Source organism: Drosophila novamexicana, unplaced genomic scaffold (genome assembly GCF_003285875.2).
Source record: "Drosophila novamexicana strain 15010-1031.04,08,12 unplaced genomic scaffold, DnovRS2.1 tig00000974-arrow-arrow-pilon, whole genome shotgun sequence".
In the NCBI taxonomy this organism is placed as follows: Eukaryota; Metazoa; Arthropoda; class Insecta; order Diptera; family Drosophilidae; genus Drosophila; species Drosophila novamexicana.
This window is the reverse complement of record NW_020824834.1, coordinates 559900-586955: the sequence shown is the minus strand read 5'-3', so window position 1 is coordinate 586955 and position 27056 is coordinate 559900. Positions and strand designations below refer to the sequence as shown.

General features: G+C 41.3%; 2 protein-coding genes across 13 annotated transcripts in view; one reads left to right on the top strand and one right to left on the bottom strand.

Annotated features, from left to right (window-relative positions):
• Positions 1 to 3771: 3771 nt before the first annotated feature.
• Positions 3772 to 18765, bottom strand: LOC115765506 (leucine-rich repeat and calponin homology domain-containing protein 4). Of its 3 annotated transcripts, XM_030709123.1 has the most exons (8): positions 18211 to 18765; positions 10571 to 11088; positions 9156 to 9772; positions 8454 to 9087; positions 8258 to 8395; positions 7700 to 7777; positions 6457 to 7443; positions 3772 to 4661 (listed from the first exon to the last, which is right to left on the bottom strand). In XM_030709123.1, the coding sequence occupies exons 1-8, from the start codon at positions 18473 to 18475 to the stop codon at positions 4464 to 4466; spliced, it is 3435 nt and encodes a 1144-aa protein (XP_030564983.1). In that variant the 5' UTR covers positions 18476 to 18765; the 3' UTR covers positions 3772 to 4463. The 3 variants fall into 3 exon arrangements, with proteins under 3 accessions (XP_030564983.1, XP_030564982.1, XP_030564981.1); XM_030709122.1 differs by lacking the exon at positions 6457 to 7443 and having other exon boundaries at positions 3773 to 4661; XM_030709121.1 differs by lacking the exon at positions 3772 to 4661 and having other exon boundaries at positions 4691 to 7443.
• A 329-nt stretch (positions 18766 to 19094) lies between these two features.
• The window catches only part of LOC115765462 (restin homolog), a 41686-nt gene continuing 33724 nt past the window's right edge, over positions 19095 to 27056 (top strand). For 3 of the 10 annotated variants that reach the window (XM_030709030.1, XM_030709028.1, XM_030709027.1), the window contains exons 1-2: positions 19096 to 19766; positions 19821 to 20178. In XM_030709030.1, coding sequence (XP_030564890.1) covers positions 19908 to 20178 — 271 coding nt within the window. In that variant the 5' untranslated portion in view covers positions 19096 to 19766; positions 19821 to 19907. Of the gene's footprint in view, positions 19767 to 19820; positions 20179 to 23836; positions 24044 to 27056 lie in introns of those variants that run through there. The other 7 variants (XM_030709031.1, XM_030709029.1, XM_030709035.1 and 4 more) reach the window with 4 other exon arrangements.

Genomic DNA, 27056 nt, shown 5'->3' with positions numbered 1-27056 from the left:
GGTGTGCAGATCTCTATGTGTGTTTGTGTGCGTGTGTTTGTGTGTGAGGCAGGGCTGCGCAGATAATCCAAATCTCATTACGCGAAAGTCGTACTTAAGATTAAAAATAATTATTGCAATTTTTGTGCCGCGTCGCGCCATCACGTAGCCGCCGTGTGTGCCCGGCTCCGGGCCCCTAGCCTGCAACAGGGTGTGCGGAAAAAAAGTGAAAATTCAATTAGAATGCGGCAACTTCATGCGAGCGAACGAGCTGGGCTCTAACTGTCTGCCTCCTGTCCTGCCCTCTCTTTTGCCTCCCTTCCAGCCCGCGGATGCAATGGCGACAAGTTACAGGTAGCAAGCGGTGGGGCAACAGGAATTCCAGCAAAGGGTACGGCGTAATCCTTTTGCCAGTCGGGCCCGGCAGGCAACGGGGCCGAGCTGAGCCCAACCACAATAATTTGATTTTACTTTGCTTCAAGTTTCAAGTTTTTTCACAGACACACACAGATACACACTCACACATAGATATACATATATATGTATCACACACGTGTGAAAGCTTTTTTTTTTTTGCCTTCACACTGATAAAGTTTTTAATTTTGCAGCTGAAACTCATTTAGCGCAATGAAAGTTCTCTTCAGCTCTGAAATCTGATACGTGTTTTAGAATGTCTGCCGCATATTAAATATGCTTTAAAGAGCACAGCTCCGCTCTCCGTACAGTGTAGTACAGTATTGACTGGCTTGGGGCGACCGAAGCCAAGTTAAAACAGAAGCTCAAACTTTGGCCAAACAATTTTCCAAAAAATGTGCCGCGAACTGGAAAAATACACAATCTCCAAATTCATCTTCATTACGAAAATGCATTCAAATGAGTTTCAGTAAGCGGCAGAAACTTTTACAAATTTTGTTGGGCGGCACGGCGCTGGGCGGGGCACGGCCCGGGCAACAAAACTGACGGCAATGGAAAAGAATGCGCCAGGAAATTTGCACAACGGCTTTGGCCAAATTAAATAACATTTTCATATATTTTGAATATAATAACATTTGAAAAGCTACCCCAAAACGGCTCTATGCAAATATTTTGTCTACATTAAAAGGATTGCATTTAATAAGATGCTTAACAGAAATGTTGTTCTAAACATTTATTGACATCCCTTCCGCTTGTGCTCGCAGATCTCTATTAATGCTATATAATGTGTATATACTTTAGAATATCTATAAAGATTACCTCACCTAGCAGACATTTTTTGCGATGCAGTTGGATCGAACAAGTCGTAAGTGCTCTGTTTTAATTAACTAACCGCAGACAGGTGACAAGCTTTAGCCAATATATCTGCCACATTCCAATTGGCATTAGTCAGCCGAAACATGCCATAATAGAGCTACGCCCTATAAACTAAACGCTGGTGACACATAAACTACGCCCAATTGCGACTTAGTACCTAAACTAGGTACTTGGAGGCAGTCATCAATTAGACAGCTCGTGTATTTGGTCCTGCCACAGGCAATGGCAATGGCTTATTAATAATTCAGGCCAACAAGCCGAATGGGCCAAATGGCAAGAAGCGTCAGACAAAGCGGCCGATCCGAGTAACCAGCTCATTTGTCACACTGAAATTTATTAAAATGATTATCTCGTACATACATTTCGCACGGAATGCGTAATTTCTGTCAGCTGATGGGCGGACACGCCCCGCCCCCCTTTTTTTTCTTGGCCACAAATTGCACTTGCCTTGTTATAAGGGGCAACCACTTCTCCCCACCCACCCTGCTGAAAAGACAACAGCTTCTGGCATTGCCTGCCCGATAAGCCTGTGTGTGGTTTTTATGCCCTGTAACCATTAAAGTAGTAAAAGAGGGTATACTGCACTGCAAGGGTAAATAACTGGCTAAATGAGCTACTTCCGAGGAGGTTAGCTAATTTATTATTAATTATTTTATTAATTATATATTTTTAGACACCTGGATAGCAGCATATATCAAGACTTGTCTGTGACTCTAAGCTATTTACTGGGTATCTTTAGGTTCCCCAAACTTAAATTACGTATAAAGCTATAAGTTGAAACAATGTAGAGAGTATCTTTAGGTTCAGCACTGCCAACTTTTAAGTTGAAACTATAGGGTATCTTTACGTACAGCAAACCTAAATTAAGTGTTCTCACTTGGGGTGCTTTGTCTTTTGGTCCTTTGCTTGGGCATAGTTTAATTGTAGCGCGTGTCGGACCTGGTTGACTGTGCCTAGGGGGAGAGGGGTGGGGTCGAGGTAAGGGCAATTAGTTGAACTACGCCCTGGGGAATTGCGATAATTAAAATGCTGCTGTATATGCCGCAATATTTTTTAGCTGCCACATCAGACTAATCAGATGCTCCTATTTCAAAAAAGAGCCAACCGCTTCTTTGGCATGTCGCACACACACACACACACACACACACACGCACACACAGATACTCACTCTTGGTAAATCATTATTTGCGTTTAATTTTATGGTAAAAAGCACTTTAATTTAGTTGCCAAAGTCATCGAGCAGCCATCAACAGCCATTCCTCTAATCCTATTAATTCAAATTCAATGCGAATACCAAATTGGATGCTTTTCGTTTTTGCCTTTGCCACTCAAACTGTGTTTTTTGTATAAAAAAAAAGGAAGAGAAAAAAATTGGAATGCATTGTTTTCATTGGAAAATATTTTTTGCAACTATTTTATGAAGGTTTCGTGCGTCTTTAAGCTCTCCCTTCAACCCTCCCGACTTCCGACTGGCACCTGACGCAATCAGTTGGACCTTGGACAGTGCACTCTTACTTGAATGACTTTTGCGAGTGTTTGATTTCGATTATTACGAATCACTTTCAATTTCAATTTTCTATGAACACAGTGAAAGCAGCAGCAGAAGCAGGCAATAAAAGTTTTGCCAAATTGCTTCGATTTGAATTGTGGCCACGAAGAAGTTAATTTAGAATCATTCAAAGCGCTCGAATTGGCAGACGACATATTTTCAATATGCTCATAATGCTTTGCCCGTATCTAAGAAGCACAGGGAACATAGTTGTTGTCTAGTATGATTAAGATATCTTGAAAAACAAAACGTTTTCATACAACTTAGTCTTAGACCGATCGTTCGTATGGCAGCTATATAATATAATACATGGTGCAACTTATAAATGCCGAGTTTGGTCAAGATATCTGCAAAAACATAAAAGTTTTCCATACAACAACTTAATTTTACTTACTCACGAAGTAGTTAGGCTGATAATTGGAAAATATCGAAATTTTCTTAATACACAAGTAAAACATTTTCTTTAATTTCCATTTATGTATTTGCTATGTTTTGCGCTTTATAAGAATAACCTTCATCAATTGCTTGCTTTGCGCATTATGCAAATTTGCCAACTATGTGTGGAAGGCAAGTTGTGTTTTCTTTTTTTATATTCTCGATCCGCAGCTGGCATCATGTTGCAATTTGGCGGGCGGGCGGGCGGTTGGGCGGCAAATGTCGTAGGCCTGTCGTCGTAAAATGCGAAAAATGAAAATCCCCGGCAAAAGTCAGCAAAGAAAATGTTAGCTTTTGGTAACAACGAAAAAAGTGTTTGGCGAATTGCGACTGCACGGGTTTGTTATTGCAGGAAGGGCCTCGAGCTTGGGGCACATGTGTGCGCACATCTTGAAGCCTTTGGCAAACAGTTAGGGAGAGGCAAGGCGAGAGTAACAGAAGTTGAAATAAAAGCAGAGCATCGGGCAACATACGTATGACAATTTCCATTTTATTTGATATATTCGAAGACTTACAGTTTAGTGCATAATTCGCTTCGTATAAAGTGTAGAAAAGTGAGCACAGCTATCGTTAGAACTAAGCTACATAATCATAATATTATAAAATTAGTCATATATGCATATATATAGATATATGACAAATGATTTATATGCATGCATGTAAGTTATGTATGTATATATAGACTGATTGATTCATACTTAAAACAGTATTCATTTAGTACGCTATTCAAATTTTGGCCAAACAGCAATAGATATATATATATAACAGAAACAAATGGCAAAATAGTTTGGGATACATGTGGGAGAACCTTTTGCCAGTTTACAAACTAATAATATACAACTGTGTGTATGCAGAATTCAAATGACAAATTTAATAAATACTTTTCTTTGTGACTAACTCAAATTCGTTGGTATGTGTGTGTGTGTGTGTGTGAGTGTGTATGTGTGGGCTTTTTGGTTTCATTGCGTGTTTTGTTTATGTTGTGTGTATTTACATAAATAAATAAACTAACAAAGCATTTGACATAATGTGCACGCATCATATCTAAACTAACTTGGTTACAAATACAACAAAAAGGCGGCCAACTTTCAAATTCTGTCAGGAAACCCGTGTGTGTTCATCAAATAGTTGCTCCAAAAGTATTATCCATTTGCTGCACGTGTCTCAGCATCAAAAGAAACTCCTCCTCCTTCTGCTCTTCCTCCTAACACTAGACTAGGGGCGTGGGCGACAATGTGGCACGTGTTGTTCTGGTCGGTGATTTTGTGGGCGTGGCTGCGCCGCTGCTGCTGCCACTGCCGCCACAGACCAGGCCGCTGCCATGCAGCCGGAAGAGTTCACCCACCGTGATGGACACCTGGACGGCACCTTTGCCCTCGAGCACATCGGCAGCGCAGCAAATTAGATTCTGTGTGAAAATAAGTTAACAAGATTAATTTAATAAAGTAAAATCCAAACAGCAGCAATAGAATATAAGCTTTACAATTCAATTCTGTTTTAGTCTTGCGCCAAAGTTTGACAGTCACTGTGACACTGGGTGCGTGTCTCGGCTACGCAACAGTCGCCATCAAACTGTGGCAATAAATACTAGTCTTCAAATGCTTATTGTTTATATGAGTGTATTATATATTTCTTTGACATTTTCGCATAGTTCTCCTTAATGCTTACAATAAATGCATTAGTTTTTGTTTGGCTTGAAGAATAAATGACTGCAAATATTGGAAGTTTTGCTCCACTGTGCAACGTTCTATAATAAATGCTTGTTGTTTTGGCTTCAAATGTTACTGCGGCTCATAAATATATAATTTTCTTATATTTTTGATTGTTTTTCATAATTTTCTTAGTACATATAGAGCATAAATAGCTTGTCTTTGTTAAAGGTCGTTTATAAAAATTAATGACTATAATTAAATTTATATTCTTATGCATTTCTTATAGCTGCCTGAATGTTTATATGTTTCTCTTTTTTGTTAGACAAAATATATGAATATGTGTATACAAGTTATCTTTTTTTAAGTACTTGGATCAATTATACATAACTATGTAAGTTTTCCAGTTGTGTTTTTCTTTTAGAAATTTGATTAGCTTTTCATCGAGAGTTCGTTAAGTACTTATTTGCATTATATAAGCATATATATAAATTTAAATTAAATTATATGATATAGTTAGGAATGGAATATATAGTTTTTTTTTCTCAAATTTATAGTTATATAAATAATACAATTATGGTCATTGGGAGAAAAAGCGCTCAGTAAGTTGTACACATAAAATACAAATGATGTTTTCAATTGTTCGAAAGTCTTGGCAACGAAATCGAGAAATATTGCTTGAAGATGTGTACTATATATATATATCAAGATTTATAGCTGATTCAGACTGTCTAAACTGTACAGTCAAAGGCACTATTTTTGTCATATATTTTTTTCTGATGAGAACTGTGTGCGTTGAAAATTGATTGTTCACGTGTTGTGCGCTCGAGTATATAGTATATATAGTTTGTTGATCTCTTTTGGATTTTTTTTAGATATAATTTATAACTATTTCGCGCTATTTTCTATAACTATTTTGTGTCCCTGCTTCGCCTACCTCTTAGTCCCAGCCGACCCATTGGTCAATAACAACAACCCATACGTAAATCTAAACCTTTCATTGTCCTTTACAGCACTGGTAACTGCTAATCGTGTCCTTTACAGCACTGGTAACTGGTCATCCTGTCCTTAACAGCACTGTTAAACTTGTTTCTACTTTCTACTTAGTTCAACTAACAATCGGAACGCAATTCAAATGTTTTTTTTTTTCGTTGCATTAGGAATAGGTATAGCTATTTTATGCTATGTATAGTTTTTTTCAAAATATAAAATAAAAATGTTATTTGCGATGAATTGTATATAAGTGTGTGTGTGTGTGTGGTATATAGTCAAGAATGTGTGTATAAATCTCACATGAGAGCAAATACAATTTGGGGGAATACCCTCAATATGTTTTGCACTACAAAGTCTTTGGGTTTTTAGGGTTTTACATCTAGATTTTAGCGTAATACTTGGTAGCACTTAACGTAAAAGCAGCCTCAAGAAGTCAAATAAATTAGTACAAGCGCCATGAAAGCTGCGTGAGCTCCATCTTAAAACTATTGGCAATACGTAAAGGCGGTAGAAGATGCAGGGAGGGGCGTGCCATTGCTAGCCGGGCAACGGGAAGAAGACCAGCCACAGGAATGTGGCTATGAACACGCACGACAGGATGATCGTCAGCGTGTGGGAGTCATGCTTGAGCAACAAAGTGCCAGCTTCGTGTTGCTTCAGCTGCTCCAGCTTGTGCGGCGCCTGCTGCAGCTGCGGCTCATCTATGCGATAGATGCTAAAGACCTCCAGTTTGGGGTGCTGCTCGAAGAACTCAATACGCTTGGCGAGCGGCTTAACTGTTGGCTGTTCCTTTTCCTTCTCCTCCTTCTGCTGCTCCCGTTGCTGCTGTTGTTGCTTCTCGTCGATTAGATGATAGTGACCAGCCGGTCCAGCGGCGGCTACATCGTGTTCGCTTTCGATTATCGTTTGCAGCGTGCGATTGTTGTTGTTCAATTGAAAACTGTGCTGGCCGTGTGCGCTCAACAGATTGTGCTTGATCTTCTCGTAGGTCTTCAGCTTGGCCGTGCGCAGCAGCTGACCCACTGCACCCAGTTGCTGCTGCTGCTGCTGCAGTGGCTCGTAGAGCATGCATGTTGCCGTTGCATCATCAGACATATGCGCTTCCTTGCCATTCCCAAACTCACAATTCTCATATAATACATTATCTAGCTGCTGTTGTTGTTGTTTTTGTTGCTGCAACATCTGTACTGGCTGTTTGGTGCAGGAGTTCTGTGCAGTTAATTGCTCTTGTTGCTGTTGCAGCTGCTGCAGCTTCAGCTGCAACTCTTCCTGCTGCTGCAGGTAGCGCATATGCTGATGATGTGGATTCGCATCCAGGGCAATCAAAGCGGCAACCGTGCGCAGCAGGGCAACTGCGTTTGGCACTTGCCAGCGCTTGCGGCCAGCATTTGTATCAATGTTATTGTTGTTGCTGCTGCTGCTGCTGCCGCTGCAACTGTTGCTGTTGTCTTTATCAGCGACATACACATCAGCGTCATAGTCGTCATCCGCGCGTGGATGTTCGCTTTGTTGCTGTGGCACAACATCTGCACAGGAGCAAATCAACTCCTGCAACCAACACCAATAACAGATTTTATGCATCATATTTCAAAAGTATGTGTAGAGTTGTGTGTGTGTGTGTGTAAGGGTGTGGGGGGTAGGTGTAAGGGTAGGTATTTGGACAAAAGGCTGTCTCTGACTACAAAGCGGCAAGGCGTTAAGCGCATTAAGCATTTGACTTGCCCCACAACCGACAATTAAGCTAGTTATCAACTGTTGTCTAACTTAGAAGTAGGACTGTAAAAAAACGGGTTGAAATACGCACCTCATCCACGCCAATGCGACGACAGGCCTCCAAGAAGTTGTCCACATTGCGTCGACAGCGCGCCATTGACAATTTGTTCTGCAGAAAACGTCACATTATTTATATATCTTATTATTTACATATCTCCATTTGGCAGAGATAAACAAAAGCAATGTGGCACGTGAGAAGCTACAGAATATGATCTTTAATTAACCAATTAGATTTAATTTATATTATTTCCCTTCTTGAAGTTGCAAGCTAAACTGATTTGCAGCCGTATTTCCAATTCTCTTAACAATGAACTGAACTTCATTCTTGATGTAACCACAGTTTTGTATTTTATCTAAGTTTTGAAAAAATGCTTTTGAAATTTGTCTTAAGAAGCAAGATCAACAAATTAACAGATAGTTTTCGATTGAAAATATGCCGCGATGGAAAACGGAATAGAGCTGGAAATAAAAACGGACAATCTATAGCCTAATACAAACTAGCTAATCCTGAAGATTGATTTCTTATAAGATCTCTGTGCTGTGTATCACATTGCCTTTGTTTCCACTGGAGTTCAGCCACAACACTCACCACACCGGGCGACGGCACATGGATACTGGCCACAGACCGCGGACGCACATAGTTGGCCAAATGGCAGAGTATGACGCCGTCTGTGAGTGCCGATGCGATATCCTCGGGCAGCGTCATCTTCAGGCGTGTCTCAATGATCTGCAAGCAAAGATAAACAGCTGAGCAAAGACTCATTCAAAACGATTCCAGCACTCACGCTACGCAGCTGGGACATGAGCTCCGTCTCCTCGCGCTGACGATCGAACTCGCGTCGCATGGTGAAGCTCAACTTCTCGGCAGGTATATCATGGTTCCAAGTAACACTGCGATGCGTCTTCACATTGCCCAGTTTGCTAGTGGCGCTCACGGGCGACTTAACCAGCCCGGCAGAGCTGCCGGTGGCACCACCATTGGACGTACTGAATTTGGCGGTGCAGCCGTTGTTGTTGCTGTTGCTGTTGGTGAGCACTCCAAGGCCATTCTTCATGGGACTGTGGGGCTTCACATAGCCCGCACAATTGGCCTCGTTTGGGTCTGTGGATGAGGTTGGGGGCGCAGACTTCAATGCCAGCGATGACATCAGCTCCGTGTTGCGTGATGGAATCACCTTCTGTATGGGTTTCTTTGGTATAACCACATCGTCAATGCCATTCCCGTTGCCGTTGTGGCCGTTGCTGCTGGGCTGCTTCATGATAGACTTTGGCAGCGTGGCGGTGGCCGTGGCCGATTGGCCGTTGGTTAGGCGCGGCAGCTCCTCCTCGTTGGGACTGGAATTGGCATTGGGATGCCTCTGCTTGTAGACGCTGCTAATCTCCTGATTGCGCTGCTGCTTCAGCGCGTCCTTGTACTCCCTGCCGAAGAAAGAAAAATATAGATTAAATGGTTGACACTCTTGGATACTCTGGAATCTGCGACTCACTTGTACGTCTGTATGTTGCTGAGACTCTTGTTCAGCTTGCCATTGCTGCCATTTACGCTGCGCTCCTGATGGTCCAGCATCAGATCATCGTCCTGGTCCGGCGACGAGCCATTGCTGGAGCTGTTCGAGTGCGCGTAGCTGATGTGCTCCGTGACGGACGACGTCGATCGCTTGCAGGGCGAGGCCATCGGCGAGACACCCGCACTGAGCGTCAGACTCTCGTCCACAATCGTGCTAGTGCTGGAGGTGAGCGATGCATCCATCAGATCCGCGCTTAGCTGCTGCTGCGACTGTGGCTGACCGCTGCCCGCGGAGGGCAGCGTGCGCGGCAGCGTCGCACAGTGCAGCGGCGAGTCCGTCTTGGACTTGCCGGGCGCATCGTGGGACCAGCGCTTGTCCAGCCCATCGCTGGTGCTGTAGCCTGAGTCGATCTGATGGCGCCCGGCATGCCGTTGGCTGGTCGCCGTTTCCAGCATGTTGCCGCTGGAATTGTGACGGGGAGCACGTCGCAGCGTCGTGTACCCATCATAATTGCCGCCTGCTCGAGCACCCTTCTCCTCCTTGGTCGCCTGCGTCTCCAGAAACTTGAACACGTGCACCAGGCCGCGCATGCAGAGCTGAAAGTACAGCAAAGAACATGAATTACGATATGTACGCACTCTTAGCTTTACATACAAAACTGTTACTGACTGATTGACCGATTGATTGACTGACTGATTGGTGACCAACACACAGCCCAAGCCGTAAGAGCTAGGTATCTGAAATTTTCACTGTAGTAAGGTAACTGTGATGAAGGTGCCCGTTAAGACGGGGTTTTGGGAAATCCTACCCGTAAGTGTGGTAAAATCGCGAAAAACGTTTGTATTCAACTTTTTTGTTTACCTTTATCTTTGTTCAAATTCATTTGAGGGGTATTTCACACTTATTCGAAAAATGCATTCCTCCTTGCTGGAAATCGGGGTCAAAGATTTTGCGGCTGACGTTTCGCGCTGAAACCTTTTGAAACCTTTGAAACCTCTGATTCCAAAATTTAATTCTTTATTTGCTGCACTTAAAAAACAATGTTTTAAATAAAAGTGCAGATCAAGATGGGTAGATTTCAATTTTCCACGGGCGTGTACTTATTGGAAAGGTGTTATCTAAAAGGACGGACAATACCCTAGTAGTATAAAAATTTAATAAAGATCGGACTCTAAACACCGAAGTTACTCAAGAATGCATTTACCCATTATCGCAAAACTATATATAGACCATGAATATTACTTAATAGTTGCGATTGTGACAATGGCAGGGGCTACAGGGGAACTGCGATAGCTTTCAGCTGAGTTAAATTATAAACAAATATGGCATTGATATCCTCTATCTAATCAGTTCATATAGTTTACATATGGACAGTCATTCTCTTGTGCACTTACGCTTGCCGGCGGCGAGGTGAGTGGATTATTCTCCAGCTGCAGCTCCACCAATGTGCTCATGTGCCGTATCTCCAGGGGCAGGCTGGCGATGCGATTGTTGCTCACGTCCAGCGAGACGAGGCTCAGGCAGGTGACCTCGCGCGGCAGATACAGCAGCTGGTTGCTGCGCAGCGAGAGGGAGCGCAGGGTGCGCAGCTCGCCGAGACGGACGGGCAGCGCGGTCAGCTGATTGTAGGAGGCATCCAGATCGGTCAGCGTCTGATCCAAGCGGCCCAGCTCATCGGGCAGCGCGGCCAGCCGATTGTGGGAGACCAGTAGCACTTGCAGCGGCAGGAAGCAGATCTCACGCGGCAGCGAGCCCAGCTGATTGCTGCGCAGATCCAGATACGTCAGCGAGGAGAGCTGTTTCACGGACTCCGGTATGCTGCGTATCGCATTGTGGTAGAGCATCAGCGTCTCCAGAAACGCAAACGTTGTGATCTCCTCGGGCAGCTCACAGAATCTATTTCGGGACAGATCTGTAAATGACAACCAGGGGGAGAGACGTTTATTATTGGGACGACCAGGCAGGAGATGCGACTCCCTCCTCCATGTAGTTTATTTTAGGGTGCATGGAAAGAAGGGTAGGAGGAGTTGCTTGCCTTATCACGCCACACTGGAGCGCATGACCTCAATGTGCCGGCAATTTACAATTTGCCCGCAGCCCGATTCTGGCCACAGTGGGAAAGTGCCGTGGAATGGCCAATTAATTTACTAAATGAATTTGCATGCAAAATGAGAGCGCAAACAACAGGCGCAGCTCGTCGAGCAGCGAGGGTTGAGGGGAGGGCTGGCATGGAATACAATGGGGTCCGGCCAGATAGTAAAAAGGCAAACAACCAAATTTATTGTATACACGAAATTGTGCGTTAGGCTTTCGAGTGGGCGTAGTTTGGGGTTTTGAAGCTATGCCAGATTGGAGAATGTGTAGGTGCAGCCGCATGAAATATAGTTATGCCAGTGTTGTAAAGTGCTTTACGGCTGAATAATTCCCTGACCAAATATTGATCAGACTTTTGTTTGCTTTTAGTGGACAATTTTTTTATATAATACATCTATTACATTTAATGAATAAGTAGCCTAGAATACTTTTACTATTATTTAAAGTCTAAAATTTGACTTAAGTGTTGGTTAACTTTATGTTCAAGTGCGTGAAGTCCAATGCGTGACCTTTTAAACTAGTTTGCAGTCCATTAAATATCTAAGAGCTGTCATTAAAACAATATTGTGATGATATCATATGTAAAAAAAGACTTAACCGACATTTTAAGCGTGGCTTAAAGTGTTTGTTATATTAGAAAACCCACATTTAATTTGACGAAAACCCCAAGTGCTTATTAAACCTAAAGCTTATATTTCAGAGTTGTGAAAGTTAAAAAATGAAATTTTAAAGCTGCTCTAAACTAGCTCAAAGACTGCAGATAGTAGCTGAAACCAGTTGCTCAACACTGGTTGTTGAGAATACTACTTATGTTATCATTAAATGTTTCTTAAATCATGAGAAAGCCTTTTCAATTCATTTGCAAGAGTTGTAAAACTTAAAAAAATTCAATTTTAAAGCTTCGCTTAACTAGTTCAAAGACTGCAGCTCGTATCTCAAACCAGTTGCTCAACACTGGTTGTTGCGAACACTACTTATGTGTTCCGTTCGGCTTATGCAATGCTCTTGAGGAAGAAAAAAACCAGAAATGCGAATCCATCAGCCACTTTCAAGTACTCAGAAAACTCAACGCTAAAACTGGCTGACGACAAACGATGCCATTTGACTGGTTGTTGTTGTTGTTGTCGTTGTTGTTGTTGATTTACGCACAGCCAGTGGCTCCCCAACCTACGTTGTTTATAGGCCATCGAAGATTGCTTTATGCTTCGCTTGCACCTCTCCTCCCCCCCTTTTGGGAGCAACAGAAAGGCAGCACTTGGGGCGCGGCTTGGGTAGGTTCTCGCTATGGCTTCACATTAGCGTAATCTCCTACATGACCTGCCCCTTCCCAGCCCCCGCGCTGAATACAAATGCACAAAAGGCAGACGCTTGTGATGCACTGTGCTGCACCCACATTCAGCCCGAGTCGGTTGAATAAACTTTGCCTGGCAACAGGATGTGCCAAGGACAGGCAAATGACATCATCAGCTGAGCTTATGGAATCCGCCGCAACGTGCGGAAATTGAATCCACGCATATTTCCCGCGCAGCATCCGCGATAGGCTAACTGGGGCGAGTCGGGAACCTGCCAACCGCCACCTGGTCACTTGGCTGTTGGCCAAAACAAATTGCGATACACACAGACAAAAAACAGCCAAAATGATGACAACAAAATAGAATGTTCGCACACCTGCAGCAGAATCTACTCCCAGAAATTGGACACGGAATAAATCATAAAATAAGGGTGCAGCTGTCCACGTTGAAGGGCGTCAACGGAAGCAACAAGAAATTAAATTGATGGCGCCACATTCCAGACAAGAAGCCAACACATGGACTCACATTTGGGGGAGCTGGGCTCCAAGTCTAATATGGAACCATTTGCCACTTGTGACGGGCAATTCCGGCAGTGCGGGTCTTCTATTGATGGATTTATTGAAATTAATTTACTCAATTTTATTGCTGCCTTTCGCCGACAATCATGATGATGATGATGATGAAGTTGGGCACACGCTTCGAATTATGATTCATAATGGAATAAATGGGCAAAGCATACGAGTTTTCCTCTGAGAGACTTTTACGGTGTAATGTTGGGCTGGAAGTTTGCCTACTATAAACATGGTCACACTGAGTAATCAGACTTTTTATGGAATAAAAGCACAATCTAATAAGCGAGGACTTGGTGTGGTTAACCTCAAAAAGCTTATCGTGTATGGAACCGGTTCATATGTGGTACATGTTTAGATGCCGCATAGGCTGGACTAATAATATATGAACCGAACTTGGAACCAGTTTGAAGTTCACTTAAGAATGATCCAGAAATTAATAAAATTTGGTGTCAAAGTGAGAAAATATGAAATTTATTGTCTCTCTTAAAGAAGGCTTCTAAAAGTGTTTAATCTGAAAAATTCTTGAAAGAACCAAAATCCTATCGATCATTGTACCGGTTCTTATGTGTTTCATGAACTACTTATATACGAAACGGACTCGGAACCTATCGTGTATGGAACCAGTTCATATTTGATTCATATTTAGATACCGCAAAGACTGAACTACTTATATATGAATCGAAACCAGTTAAAAGTTCACCCAAAAATTATCCATACATAACTTAAAATTTGGTGTCATAGTAGAACATATGAAATAGGTTGTCTATCTCGCCCCTGTCTCTCTCTCTCTCTCTTTCTCTTAAGGAAGTTTACTGTTTAATGTGGAACATTCTTGAAGGAGGCCTGTTTCTACATAACTGACATGTTTTCAAATCTATTAATAAAATGCTTTTGCTATACTCAAATAATGATTCCCACACTTTGGACTCGTTTGCTTATCGCTGAGAAAACGCGATTTGTAAATACGCAGCTGGGAATACAAACAACAAAACAGTTTCCATATGGTTTACCCTCTTCAATCAATCTTCCACACTATCCTCCAATCAAAACAGCAGCAACAACAACTGCAAAAACAACAACAACAACAACAACACAAACAACTGCAACAGCAATTATAACTCCCGTTCGATGTGTGTCTCATGATGAAATCGCATCGAAGTTTGCTGCTTCGATTCGATTGGTTCGATTTCATGTGGAAAGTGCTGGCCGCTCCACTGCCTCCTGCACCCACACCCTCAGCCCCTTAACGGCACTTAACAGGCACTCAATACACGCAGACACACACACACACAGACAGACACGCACACATAGCCAAGCACAGTTGTGTTTGTTTAGTGCTCTGCAATTTCGCGAGTATTTCACATTTGGTCACATTGTAAACTTAAAGATAAACAACAACAACAACAACAACCACTTTTTGTTTGCCAACAGTAAACAAATAATAAAATAAATATTGAAACATTTGAAGCGTACACATTTCGAATTTTTGTTGTTGCTGTTGATGAATTTTCCGTTTTTAAAGCGAGTACCCGTTCAGCTGAGGTAGCATTTTTCAGCTGCAAGAGCATAGTTTTTCTTATACACACATACATACGCATACACACACACATACGCATGCACACACAGACACATATACACATAGGCAAACGCATACACTAGAAACACAATGGCTAGCAAATGTCTGGCGTGTGTTTAATTTGTTTCTGTTGTTGTTGTTGTTGTTGTTGTGTTGTTGCTGTGGCTATTGCCCTTAATTTATTTGCAGTTGTTGTAAGCTGATAGCAGCTGCTGTTCCAGTAGCTGTTGTCCAGTTAAGCTGTTATTGTCGATGCAATGTTTACACGATGATTGATTGCTGAAAAACGCTTATCGCGATGTCAAATGTATAAATTAAATATGCTTCAACAGATAAGCCTATATTTAAGCCGAAATCGTTCACAATGGGCAAATCATGCATTCCTTAACATAATTCCCAATTATTGCCTATTTCTATTAAGATATTTTAATGATAATTGATATTTTAGCTCAACTTATTGGTATACCACGATTTGCAGCGCATAAACATAGTTCTTGTGCCGAGGCGGTTTGTGCTTGTGTTGGTGAACGCGTGCTACGCTCACCAATTAACAACGTAAATTGTTTATGCCTCAGAATTGCCCCTGCCACACATCGTGGAGCCATTAAATATTGCTTACAATTCTGAATTAATAGATACACTCAATGAATGCTCGTTTCTGTGTCAAGTTTGCAGCCGACTGGCCTCAATTTGATGATTTTTTCAAAGACTTATCTATAGAAAGACTATGAAATTTAGCTAAAAGAATATTCAGTTTCGCGCATTTATTAATATGGCCAAGAGAGGCAACGAAAATACCTAATAATAAATGCATTTAGAGAGAATTTTGCTTCACATACGATATTTTGCATTATTCGTGAGCAGCGTGCCCTTGAAATACTTTTTTCATATCAATCGCGCACCACGATCGTCACAATGTGTCATCTCTAGTTGCGCAGCGCTTCCCATTTGTCGCGCATGCAAAGCACGCAGCACAGTTTAACAACCACTGAGCGTACGCGACGTGCCTAGCCCGACCGAGCGCATCTGACAGCGTCGCTTCCTCTGGTGCGAGTTCTGCTGAGTGTTTGGAGCAACAAATAATAATAAAAAGATACAAAGCTGTCGGCTTCAGATTTACACATTACAACAACAACGACAACGGGAACTATGACAGACAGACAGACACACACACACACAAAACAAACGACAGTTGTCGCTCTTCTCTCCCTTCGGTTTTAAAATTGTTTTGTTTGCCAACAACAACTTTATTTCTTGTTCAGTTGGGGACCTTTTGTGCATGGCACAGCAACACTGGCAGCAGCTTCAATTGCAGTGCACACTGCGCAGCTGCCATCGTCGTTTCTACTACCTAAATCTGCTGCACTTCCATCCTCTGCTACCTTTCTCTCATCTCTTCTAATAACGTCAACAGTTGCCTTTTTCTGCTCTGCTTAAATGTTATATAGAAATACGTTCTGTACCTCAGCTTCTTTATCTTCAGCTACCTTTATCAGCTTCCTTTTTTTCAGCTCCTTTTTTGCTATTTTTTTATATGCTCCTTTTTGCTCAACTTCTGCTGCCTTTGTCTGCTGCATTTCATGCAGCTGCTGCAAATATTTATTTTCTTTCTTTTGCAGCTCGCAATTATTTTAAGCAATTTCCTGCACGTCGTCCAGTTGAGTTTCTCTGCTTTGCAGTTGCATTTGTTTATTTTCTACGTTTATTGTTCGTTGTTTGATTTACGTGACATTCAACTTAATCACGTGCTGCGCTTGCAGTGAAAACGAAATGACTTTTGCATGGAGAGAGGGGGGGGTCATGGGCGACTGGGGTCTAGACCACAACAACAAATGAGTTTGAGGAAGCGTTGCCACCTACGATAACCCCCTCCTCTCCACTCTGACATCCTTGAGGGTTGCTGGCAAAAGAAATGAAAAGGAAAGAAAGGAAAACCAAGAAGAAAAAACGTCCTAATGCCTCTCATTGATTTCTTAGTTCCAAGTGGTTATTCGAAACCCGCCCGGTCTGAGCCGGTGGTTAGCACAAATGATGTTGCCACCTTTCGCCAGTTTTTCTCCCTTCAATGTGGGGTTGCTCTTCTGCTTCTTCCTCTTCTTCACCTTTATTGGCACAAAATTTTTATAAATATTTGAGCAACAAAAGAACTTAATTGTGTCTTCACACAAAAAGGCCGAGGGGGGGGTGGGGGGGATGGAAAGGGTAGATCTTATGATGTTGTTCACACCAAAAGGGGCCAATGATTTAAATTGCTAATTAGTCACGCCTACGCACACGCACACACACACAGTCACACTCAGACACACACACACATAAATCTGCAAGCGATGAGTCAATCGTGAAGCCGGCAAAAGGCATCGAACCACAAACGAAACTTAATTGGAAAATGCCGGAAGCAAAACTCAAGAAAGTTCAACCGAAACGTTTATTTATTTATTACAAAAATAAAGACTACGAATCGATACTTGAACCGGGAAATAGAGACTCTTATATCATATTCAATTCAATTACAACTTCTATTAAACGTTTTCTGCAGTTCATAGAACTATCGAGTTCTTGTGTTAAATAAATACTAACAGTTTTTTTGGCATTTCCGATCGCCTTGCTTGCGATTCGTGATCTTGGGCACACTTAAGATAATAAAGGAACACTCAAAATAATAAAAGAGTTTAAACCGGTTTTAAAAAGTATTCTAAATATTTGTTAAGAAAATAAAAAATATATATATATATATATTGCTGCGATGCTGATAACATTTCTTGAACATAAAAATTGTTCCAAGAACTAATCCTTGATAGACTTGATCTATTTATCTATTACAATAATTTATAAAAATATTGCAACAATTGTTTTTTTTTAAGACCTCTCTACAACTCTATCAAAGGAAAAGCGAAAGATGGGCAGAGCGAAAGGTCGACAGGCTGTTCACTTATTAAAACAGATGGTTCGCTCCTCGGGGTAGTTAGTTGGTTGGTTGTGTGGGTGTGTGCGTGCATGTGTGTGTGCCTGTGTGTGTATTGAGTGCAGTTTTGGGCACAACAAAATTGAAAGTTGGCTGAACTTGAAACAGGCAGAAAAAAAAAACCCACCCGAAATGCGAATAGTGCAGAATGCAGCAAATGGGAAAAAACGGCAAAACTCAAAAAACAGCTGCAATAATTACTGTCCTTGTAGGAGAGACAGAGAGAGCGAGAGAGAGAGAGGGAGTGAGAGAGGCGAGCAGCGGAGAGCAAGTGCGTGCGAAAGCAATAAAAAGACATAAAACGACTGCAGATGGACAGGCCCCTTGGCAAAGCAAGCGAAGGGAGCAAGACACAAGGAGAGGCAGATAAGGATAGAGAGAGAACGAGGGAGAGAGAGAGAGCGGGCTGCTGCAAATTATTGATTTTCAAGCGGAACAAAAGGAGATTTTAGCATAAATGTGAATGGCAGCCGCGCCCAGTATAGGTGAGAGGCATGCAGGGTTAAAGGGGGGGCGCAATTAAATGTTGAATACGCACCTGCAATAACGGTATCCGTGAGACTGTATTTGGTGCCCGTTTTGGGAAAGTCCTTCAGCTTGCGATTGGTCAGTATCAGCTCCCCGCTGAAGTGCGCTTCCTCGAGGATGCGCTCCAGCGAGCGCGTCAGCTGCGAGTGGCCCAGCATGGGCGAGGAGCCGCCCATGGTGCCGGGTGAAGTGGTGGAAGCAATGAGGCTGCTGACGACGCCGCCGCCGCCGCCAATGCTGGCGCTGTGTAGGCGTTTGTACACCGTGGCTGCCATGCTGTGTGTGTGTGTGCGCGCCTGTGTGTCTGTGTGTGTGGGCGTGGTAGCAGTAATAACAAACGACAGACGCGCCGACAACAACAACAGCAGCAAGCTACAAATGTGCAAGATTTGTTGAATGCGTTGGCATTTTCCAACTGTGGCAGCACCTAAAAACTCATTGATAAGATTTCCAAGAATCGTATTTTCCTCTGCGGCTTCTTTCTTTTCACACACGCACACACGCGCGCGCTCGCACAAACACAAAAACACCCAAAAATCAAGCGGAACAGCGGCTAAACCCAAACGCACGCCACGAAATAAAAAAAAATACTGAACCGTCTGTCAGACAGTGTGACCAAATGTGCTAAGCACAAATTTACCAAAATCCAGCTAATACCACAATGTGGTATTTTAGCAGCAATGAAATTGTACAGTTTGTCGAACGCTTAATCTGCACAACAAAAAATACAAGTAACCATTTGCTTAAATTGCTTATTTAAATATATTTGAATAATATACCATTCCTGTCAGTTAGCGGACCTTAGCCTTTATATCGATATGTTGACACTTATCGATAGAAACATTGCAGCGACTTCTTACCATCACTAGTGCAACAACAAAAATTCCAACGCAGCCAAAAAAATTATTAAAACCAACACCGAAAGTGTGCGAAAAAATTTCGAAGTAAATTAGTTGAAAATTAAGTAAATGTAAACGTGTGTCGTATAGCAACGTCCCCGTTAACTGCGGTGCATTGTGCAACGTTATCTTATCAACGCCCGTCGCTTCCCACGTCGTCGCGTCCGAATCTGTGTCAAGCAAAACGGTGGCAACAACAACAAACCGTTTATGCTCTCAATCCCCTGTGCACAACCGTGTGATCATACAACAACCCCAACAAGTATTTGATTCAATAAATGGTCCATTTGTGTATGTGTGTGTGCGCGTGTGCCTCAGTGTAAGTGAACACCTCTGCGAGAAGTATACATAATTAATTCAAGGTGTCAACGAGCTGGCAGCATCAGTTCCGCATATTTCAAATTATAACGAAAAAGGCGGTCACACCGAAACCAAAAATCAAAAGCAGCGGTTATTTTGTTTGTTTTTCAAGGTGAATAAAAAAGAACAAAAAAAAAACCAGCTTCAATCAGCTGTTTGGCTGTGTACGCGCAAGCCGTCGAGCGTGCGAGCGAGATAGCCTGCGTGCGCGCCAAAACGTCACTCGGCCGCACAGTGTGTCCACATACTGAGAAAAATATATGAAAATTAAAAATACAATATTTTGGTTTTAGCCAATTCGAAAAAGGTAAGTAAGCAGCGTTCAAGCCACTTTAATTAATTTTGTACACATTTCTGGCAGTTTTCCATAGCCAGCTTTTATATCGTTTTACATTTTAATACGCGTGTGTCCTATAAAAGTTAAAAAAAAAAAACAACCAAGTGCAAAATGAGTGAAACAACAGCAAAGGAAATAAATGTGAACGCGCCAGCGCAAATAACTCCGGCAGCAGAAACGGAAGCGGAAACGGAAACGCCGGCCATGGCGGCTAAAATAAAGCCGCCCAGCCGATCAAATATACCCACGCCCGCCTCCTCCGTGACCGGGATACCAACAAAGATGAAGCCGCCTTCCAATTTCGCTTCGACTGGATCCGTATCGAAAATCGGGAGACCCTGCTGCACGCACACAACCCCCAAATCGGGCCCACCGCCCAGAGGTAAGTCTTAAGAGATATAGATTGATATTTATAAATTTATATTTATCCGTGGTTTAGTAAGTATTTCGGCGAAACCAATTTTCGAAAACTTGTGTTCAGTTCTGGTCTTGTGTAATTTTGGTCTTGTCCAAGTACAGCTCTGTAACACCCCCTCACCACTCTGTAACTGCCAAGCCATCAATTGAATAGACGTAATCCAAAATAATGATACACCCACACTCTGCGATTCTCACCCTAATATTAAATAGATAAATTGCACAACAACAAAGCCAACAAATTGCCATTAAACTTGGTTGACATTGTAAAAGTGTTGCCAAATCCATTTGTTTTCCGTCAAATCCAGTGGAAAAGGCGTGAAAACGACAGCCAGCGGAATTTATAAGAACTTCTTTTGGGTTTTCCGCTTACAATATTTCGAGGTACAAGAAAATAACAACCATTATCATAATACTCAGTTAAATTTGCAGCAAGTGTTGCCAAATCCATTTGTTTTCCGTCAAATCCAGCGGAAAAGGCGTGAAAATGTATGCCAGCGGAATTTATAAGAACTTCTTTTAGGTTTTCCGTTTACTTTAATTATTTTAGAGTGCTTTTACTGGAGTTTAGTTCTGTTTGTTTTGAATATGTCAAAGATAGAATACAAAAATATAACAAATATAAATAAAATCATTAGAGGAGCGGAAAAAGCGTGAAAACTACCCCCAGCGGAATTTCTGAGAACTTCGTTTTTCGTTTTTTTGCAAAATAATTGTAAAGTGCTTTTACCGAGTTATAAAGTTTAGTTTGTTTTGGATATGTTAAGGATAGAAACCTTGCAACATTTTCAGGCACAACATCATAACAACACGACACTTTACGCTTGTCAACTTCATCTGAAACGTAAAGCTGCCAGTGCAATTGTTTTGATTCGTAAACAAATGAATCGTTAATTTACTCATTAAACAGCCCGCAGCAAAACAAACCTCGAATTGTTTACCCCCCGACAGACTGACAGCCGCCCACACTGGCGCTCGACTCATAATTATGGAGCTCAACTCTTTTTGAAAAAGAGTCTTTTACGGCCAATTTAATGAAACGCGGCTACTATTTAATTGAGTCGTGCTCTGAGCTGTGTGTTGGAGGCGTCTGCGACACAATTCATTCACGTAATTGTGCCAAACCGCAGCCCCGTATCGCACGTCGATCAACCCGACCCATTAGCCCATATATGCGGGGGTATCGTGTATATATTTATTTGTGTTCATATTTCTAATGGGAAGTTCGCGCGATCCTCATCCTCTTCCAATTACAAGCGATGCAACCGCAGCTCGGACAGCTTTCGTAAGCTCTCTAATTGCAACTGTAATCGTTCTAGAAGGTACTGGTCGACTAGCAGATACCCTGTGCCCAGCTGCAAAAGGTGCTGGCAGTGCTTTTAATACTTATCCCCAACTTAAGCTCTCTAATTGCAACAGCAACAACTTTTCTAGAAGGTACTGGTCGTCTTGCAGATACCCTGCTCATCGCCATTTCAAGAAAATTTCACTCTTAAATAACATTTGTATTTATTATCGAATCTGAATTGAAATTTCAGGAAATAAATTTGGCATTCTAGTGTCTGCACATACCAAAAATCAAGACCTTCTTCATAACATTTTTGTTTTTTTTTTTTCAATTTTAAGCAAGCTCTTGTACTCTTAACAGAGGTTACGTCAGAAAGTCCTCCTCTATAGCTACAAAAGCAATATACCCTTTATTTTGAACAATATTCTTTAGTTTATACGAACTATTTGACTTTGATAAATTAAGAAATGTTTTGAACTGTCTTTAGGTATTTTTATGCCCTGAACTCATTGAAAATGGATAAAAGGGGTATAATTTATTTGTGCAAATGTATGTAATTGGCAGAAGAAAGCATCTCCCCGGCCCCATAAAGTATATATATATATATACTTGATCAGCATCAAAAGTCGTCTGTTCGTCTGTCTGTCCGTCCGTCTGAGAACCTATAAGAGCTAGAGGCTTGAAATGGGGAAAGTAGGTCCTCATAGCGCCCGTGCAGAAAGCGTTTGTTTCCGATATTCCATGTAATCGATTAAAGTCGCCCCCGCCAACACATCATAGCTATAAATCAACTAAATAAAGCAATTGCACTACCCAGCAATTTAAGCCACAATTTTTATTGCAATTGCCATTTTTCAAATATACGAATATTGCATAGCAAAATAAGATCTACTGTAGAAAATTTGATCAAGATCAGTTGAGAAACACAGAAGTTGAAGAAGAATTTCTGTAGTGCTGCGATCTGTTACGAGTTCAATTCCCAGCGAGGGAATACTGGCTGCATTTGTTGCTGCTCGAAAAGGGTGCAGGGTATTCCCTAGTCGAGCACTCCCGACTAGAGTCTCCTGCTTATAATTGAATACATTCAAGCGAGCATTCAAAGGGCGCATCCAAAGCACTTAGAACTGAATCACTTTCGTGTACCTGTCATTCATCTCTCAGCACTCGAATGTCAAACCCACAACCGGCACCCCGAATCCCCGATGCCCTATCTCCGAGCACTTGCTCTGCTGTGTGGGGCAGCCGACTGTTTATAAATTGTGGCACTTATAATTGAATTTTGTGTCTGTCTGTCTGTCACGCGAGACGAACTGTTGTTGCCTTCTATTTATTTTTCTCTCTATATATTTTTGTCAATTTTTGCACTGCGCATTTGACACACACACACACACACACACACAGATACAGACATACATATCTGTCATCTTCCCGTGTTTTGCACTTTCTCGTTAGCGTTTTTTTTTGTTTTTTTCTAGTCGAGCTTATGTCATTTTATTGATCTTGATCGGAAACAAGCGCGCTCTCTATAAAAAAAATATGAAAAAAATGTGACTTCAGATTGGATCGTCTAATTTGGGCCGGGCACATCCGTGATCCGTGATTGGATTAGAGTACTACTCTGCTTTTAGCTCGAATGACCTTTTACTGATTCATCATTTCTTGACTTCATTTATGGTACTTGCCCGCATATCCTCCATAGAATCTCTGGCCGGAGACTACATTCAATTTGTTATTGCTGCGATAAGTGCTAAAAGCCAAACGCAATTCAGTTTCAGACTCGGCGGGCATTATATAGGCGCCACGATCATCAATCAGTGCACGCGCCCATTTCCAATACGAATCTTCAAGTGGAGACTGTTCGACTATCAAATACACTAAGTTTCTTTCGCATTTGAATTAAAATCCCTTGAAGTTTGGAAAAGTTAATTCAGCTCACAAAAAAGTACGTAAACGATTTATGACCTGCACTACTTTGAAAAGTGTGGCAACCCTTGCGCAGCTTTGCCGCCCAATAAAAAGACGATCAGCGCTTCGCTTTTGTTTGCAAAATCTTGAACGTACGCGTCCGTGTTACGAGCTAAATAAAAAAAGTCAAATAACTTTACGGTTTTTCGTGTCGTCGTTTATTCAATAAAAACACAGTTGCTCCATGCACACACACACACATGCACGCAGACGAAAGCAACACTGTGCTACAAAGCTTGGTTCGTTCATTCGCTCTTTTGCGCTCTCTCTCTCTCTACGTTTGGCCAGCTCTCACGCTCTCTGGCTCTCTTGCGCTCGCAAAGCTCGCAAATGATGGCTTCTCGCAAGTTCGCAAAACTTGCGCTTTTCAGTAACTTCAGCGACTTTTTGCGAGACGGACGTGTTATCTTGGGAACTACTTAATAGATGCGGGCATCAGCTCTGGCCAGCATATCAGGCTTCAACTGAACAATACAGCTATATACTGCAATATAGTGGAATACGCCGTAGACATTAAACCGATATCCATTGGTCTGTCGAATCTCAACTAATTCGCTGTTACAAATCTAAAAAAAAGGTGAATTTCTGATAAAAACAAACAATACAAAAATGAAAAATCCAGAAAGTAAAAGTTGTGACCCTTTTGATACGAGTTGTTGTTGTCCTCTGTGCTGCCCTATAAGGAATATCCGAACTTGTGCTCTAAATGTGCTCCGAAAATGTTTTCATTATTGTTGCTTATAATATCTGCCGGTCGTTTCTTAACATATTTATGTGTGTATTAACATTCATGTATTCCGGCTGAACTTTAACTGTTTCTGTTGTGTTTTGTTCGATGCTTTCCATATACATATGTTAACCTTGAGTTGGTTCTGTTATTAGCAGCTGTCTTTACATAGCCTATTCTTAACATATTGCTCTCGTAAGAAAAGCTAATTAGTCGGCGATTGTCAACATTTTACATTTTATTGCCCTATTATATACATGTTAACCTTGTGTTCTGTTATTAACAGCTGTCTTTACATAAAATATTACTCTAATAGGAAAAGTTAAAAAGGATTCGATAGGCTTATAATTTTCTTATGTTTCATGAGGCTTGACAACATTTTACTTTGATTTCGCGTTTTTTTATTGGCCTATTGATAAGATAATTATAATTGCCAACACTTAGTTACTGTTTTTTTTTGCTTTCTGTAGTCAAGTTTTTTAAAACACATTTCTTATCATTGCTTCAGATATTGTCTTTTTGTTTAACGCCAAATTTAATTTTATGTCACATTGATAGGAACCGTTAAGGGCGCGGCCCGTCGCATTTACACCTCAGTTAGGAATTATGACTAACTCTCTTAGTGCGGAATTATACCCTGAAGGTTAGCTGTATTTCCCCAGATTCTATTAACTTGCTGTTAAAACAAGTTACACCTAGTTTTGGGCCCTGAACTCGGTTACACTGTAATTTGGTCAAAAGCGCTTAGTCAGAGTCTGTCTCCAGCATTGAGAATCACATGTATTTCGCTTGGCCCACAATATCAACCTTACTTTAAACACAAAACTACAACAAAGTTGTAGTCGCCGCATGTCAAGTAAAAGCGCAGCAACAACAAAAACAATAATAAATAAATAGCACCAAACGGATTTTGCTGTATTGAAATTTGCGGTTAACCGCTAATTAGGTATAAAAATATATTATTGTCTATTTAAGATTCGACTGCAGCCACAATAGACATGAAATAACAAAAGTTACTGTCCCTTTTGATAACCCATGAAAAAACGTCGTCAAAGCCTTATAATCTCGCACCTAAAATGCCGTATTTTTTCATATGTTAACTACTGAAATTTGCTAATGGAATCGCAGAATGTGCAGTTTGTAAATTTTACATATTTTGAGCTTGGAATCAGGCATTTCATATGAACAAATGTAGAAATATAGAAAAGTGCAATCAGTTATTTGTGCAACTGTCCGTTTGTTCATGATTTTTACAGTACAGTAAAACCTTGAACGGGCTGCTTTGGACTGCCTTGGGCGAACATCTGAGTTGGCCAAGTTTTTCCAGTGCAAAATTGTTCCCCATTTCTCGAAGGGATGTATTTTTTTGGGAGCTATCTTGTATTTGTGTTAACATTTCCTCCTTTAGAAGGCTTTACTGTACATTGACTCAACCATATGTTTCTATGTGCAACTAAATAACTTTCGCGTTTAGTTTTAACATTAAACACAAATAATTTTAACATATTGCGCAAACGTTTTTTTTTTTTTGCATTTGTTGATTGGCCAATTTTTGGCCTGGGCTGTGACGTGTTTTGGCCAAAACGCTTCACTCGCTAATACCCTATGCAAATTTGCCGGCTAGCCGCAAAACTTTCTACACTTCGTGCGGGCTTTCTTTTCGGCCGGACGCGACTTGGTTGAGGGTCGAAGAAGAGACCTGCTCTGGAGCCAAGCACATTTGGCAATTGTTTAAAGCATAAGCATTAGACGAGACAATTGCCATTGTATGTTTCTTTCTTTGTTTTTGTCAATGGCATTTTATCAGCACAATATTTTTGTGTATTTCGTTTATTTGCTTTTTGTTACTATCGCCTCTTGGCTGCTGCTTTTTGACAACTGATAACGAGTCGGGTGTAGCAGGCACCTATTTTATGTAAGGCATTGCCAGTCCAAAATTTACCAGCTCTGCGCGCTATCTGGAAAACCCAATGGGGTAGGTAAACATGGCCGAATTTAACAAACAGCTGTATTTTCCGCCAGTTGCTGATAAAAATAAAAACAAAAGACAAGAAAACATTTAAGAATATGTAAACTCTTATGAGTTTTTGCTACTTGTGGTAGAGCCTCATTCCGGCTAGGAGATTTGTCATTTATTATAAACTTATGTAAAAACAAGTAAGAGGTTCTAGTCGGAAGCTCCCGACTAAGGGATACCCTGAACCCTCTACTTCCAACATCAAATGCATTCTATTTTAGAAGTCAAGTTTGGTGACTCTTGCTCTTATTATTTACCAAAATTGCCCAAAAAACAGGATATCGATATCGATTTTATCGATTATCGATGGAAACGAGGTAATTTATTGATTATCGAAAACAAACTCGATCTGCGCAGGCACTAGAAGCACCTACATCTAAAATTTCAACAGACGGACGGACAGACAGACGGACATGGCTAGATCGACTCGGCTCTTGGTGCTGATCAAGAATATATATACTTTGTGGGGTCGGAGATGCTTCCTTCTGCTTGTTACATACATTCGGATTTTGCACAAATACAATATACCCTTATACCCATTTTTAATGGGCTCAGTGCATAAAAAAAAAATGATAAAAATGTTTATGAACTGGTTGTGTAGCTGGTTCAAACCCAATTTGATCCATTAATATGCAAACACAGTTTGTTTGCCTTTGGAATTGTTTACAAATTCAAGTTTAAAACTGAAATCAAACTTTTTTAAATTATGGCTATTAACAATTGACAGCATAGAATTAGGGAGCTTCAAATAGTTAAAGCCAATGCGGCATTAAGATAAACAAAAAGATATCAAAAGTTTGTGTTTGCTTTCAATTGTTAAATATATTTTATATAACTAGCCTTACG

Coding starts and splice junctions, on each gene's coding strand:
- LOC115765506 (XM_030709123.1), bottom strand. CDS start 18,475: ATGGCAGCCACGGTGTACAAACGCCTACACAGCGCCAGCATTGGCGGC. Junction 8,396..8,453: donor TCATGTCCCAGCTGCGTAGC/GTGAGTGCTGGA, acceptor CTTTGCTTGCAG/ATCATTGAGACACGCCTGAA. Junction 7,778..8,257: donor ATGTGCCGTCGCCCGGTGTG/GTGAGTGTTGTG, acceptor CGTTTTCTGCAG/AACAAATTGTCAATGGCGCG.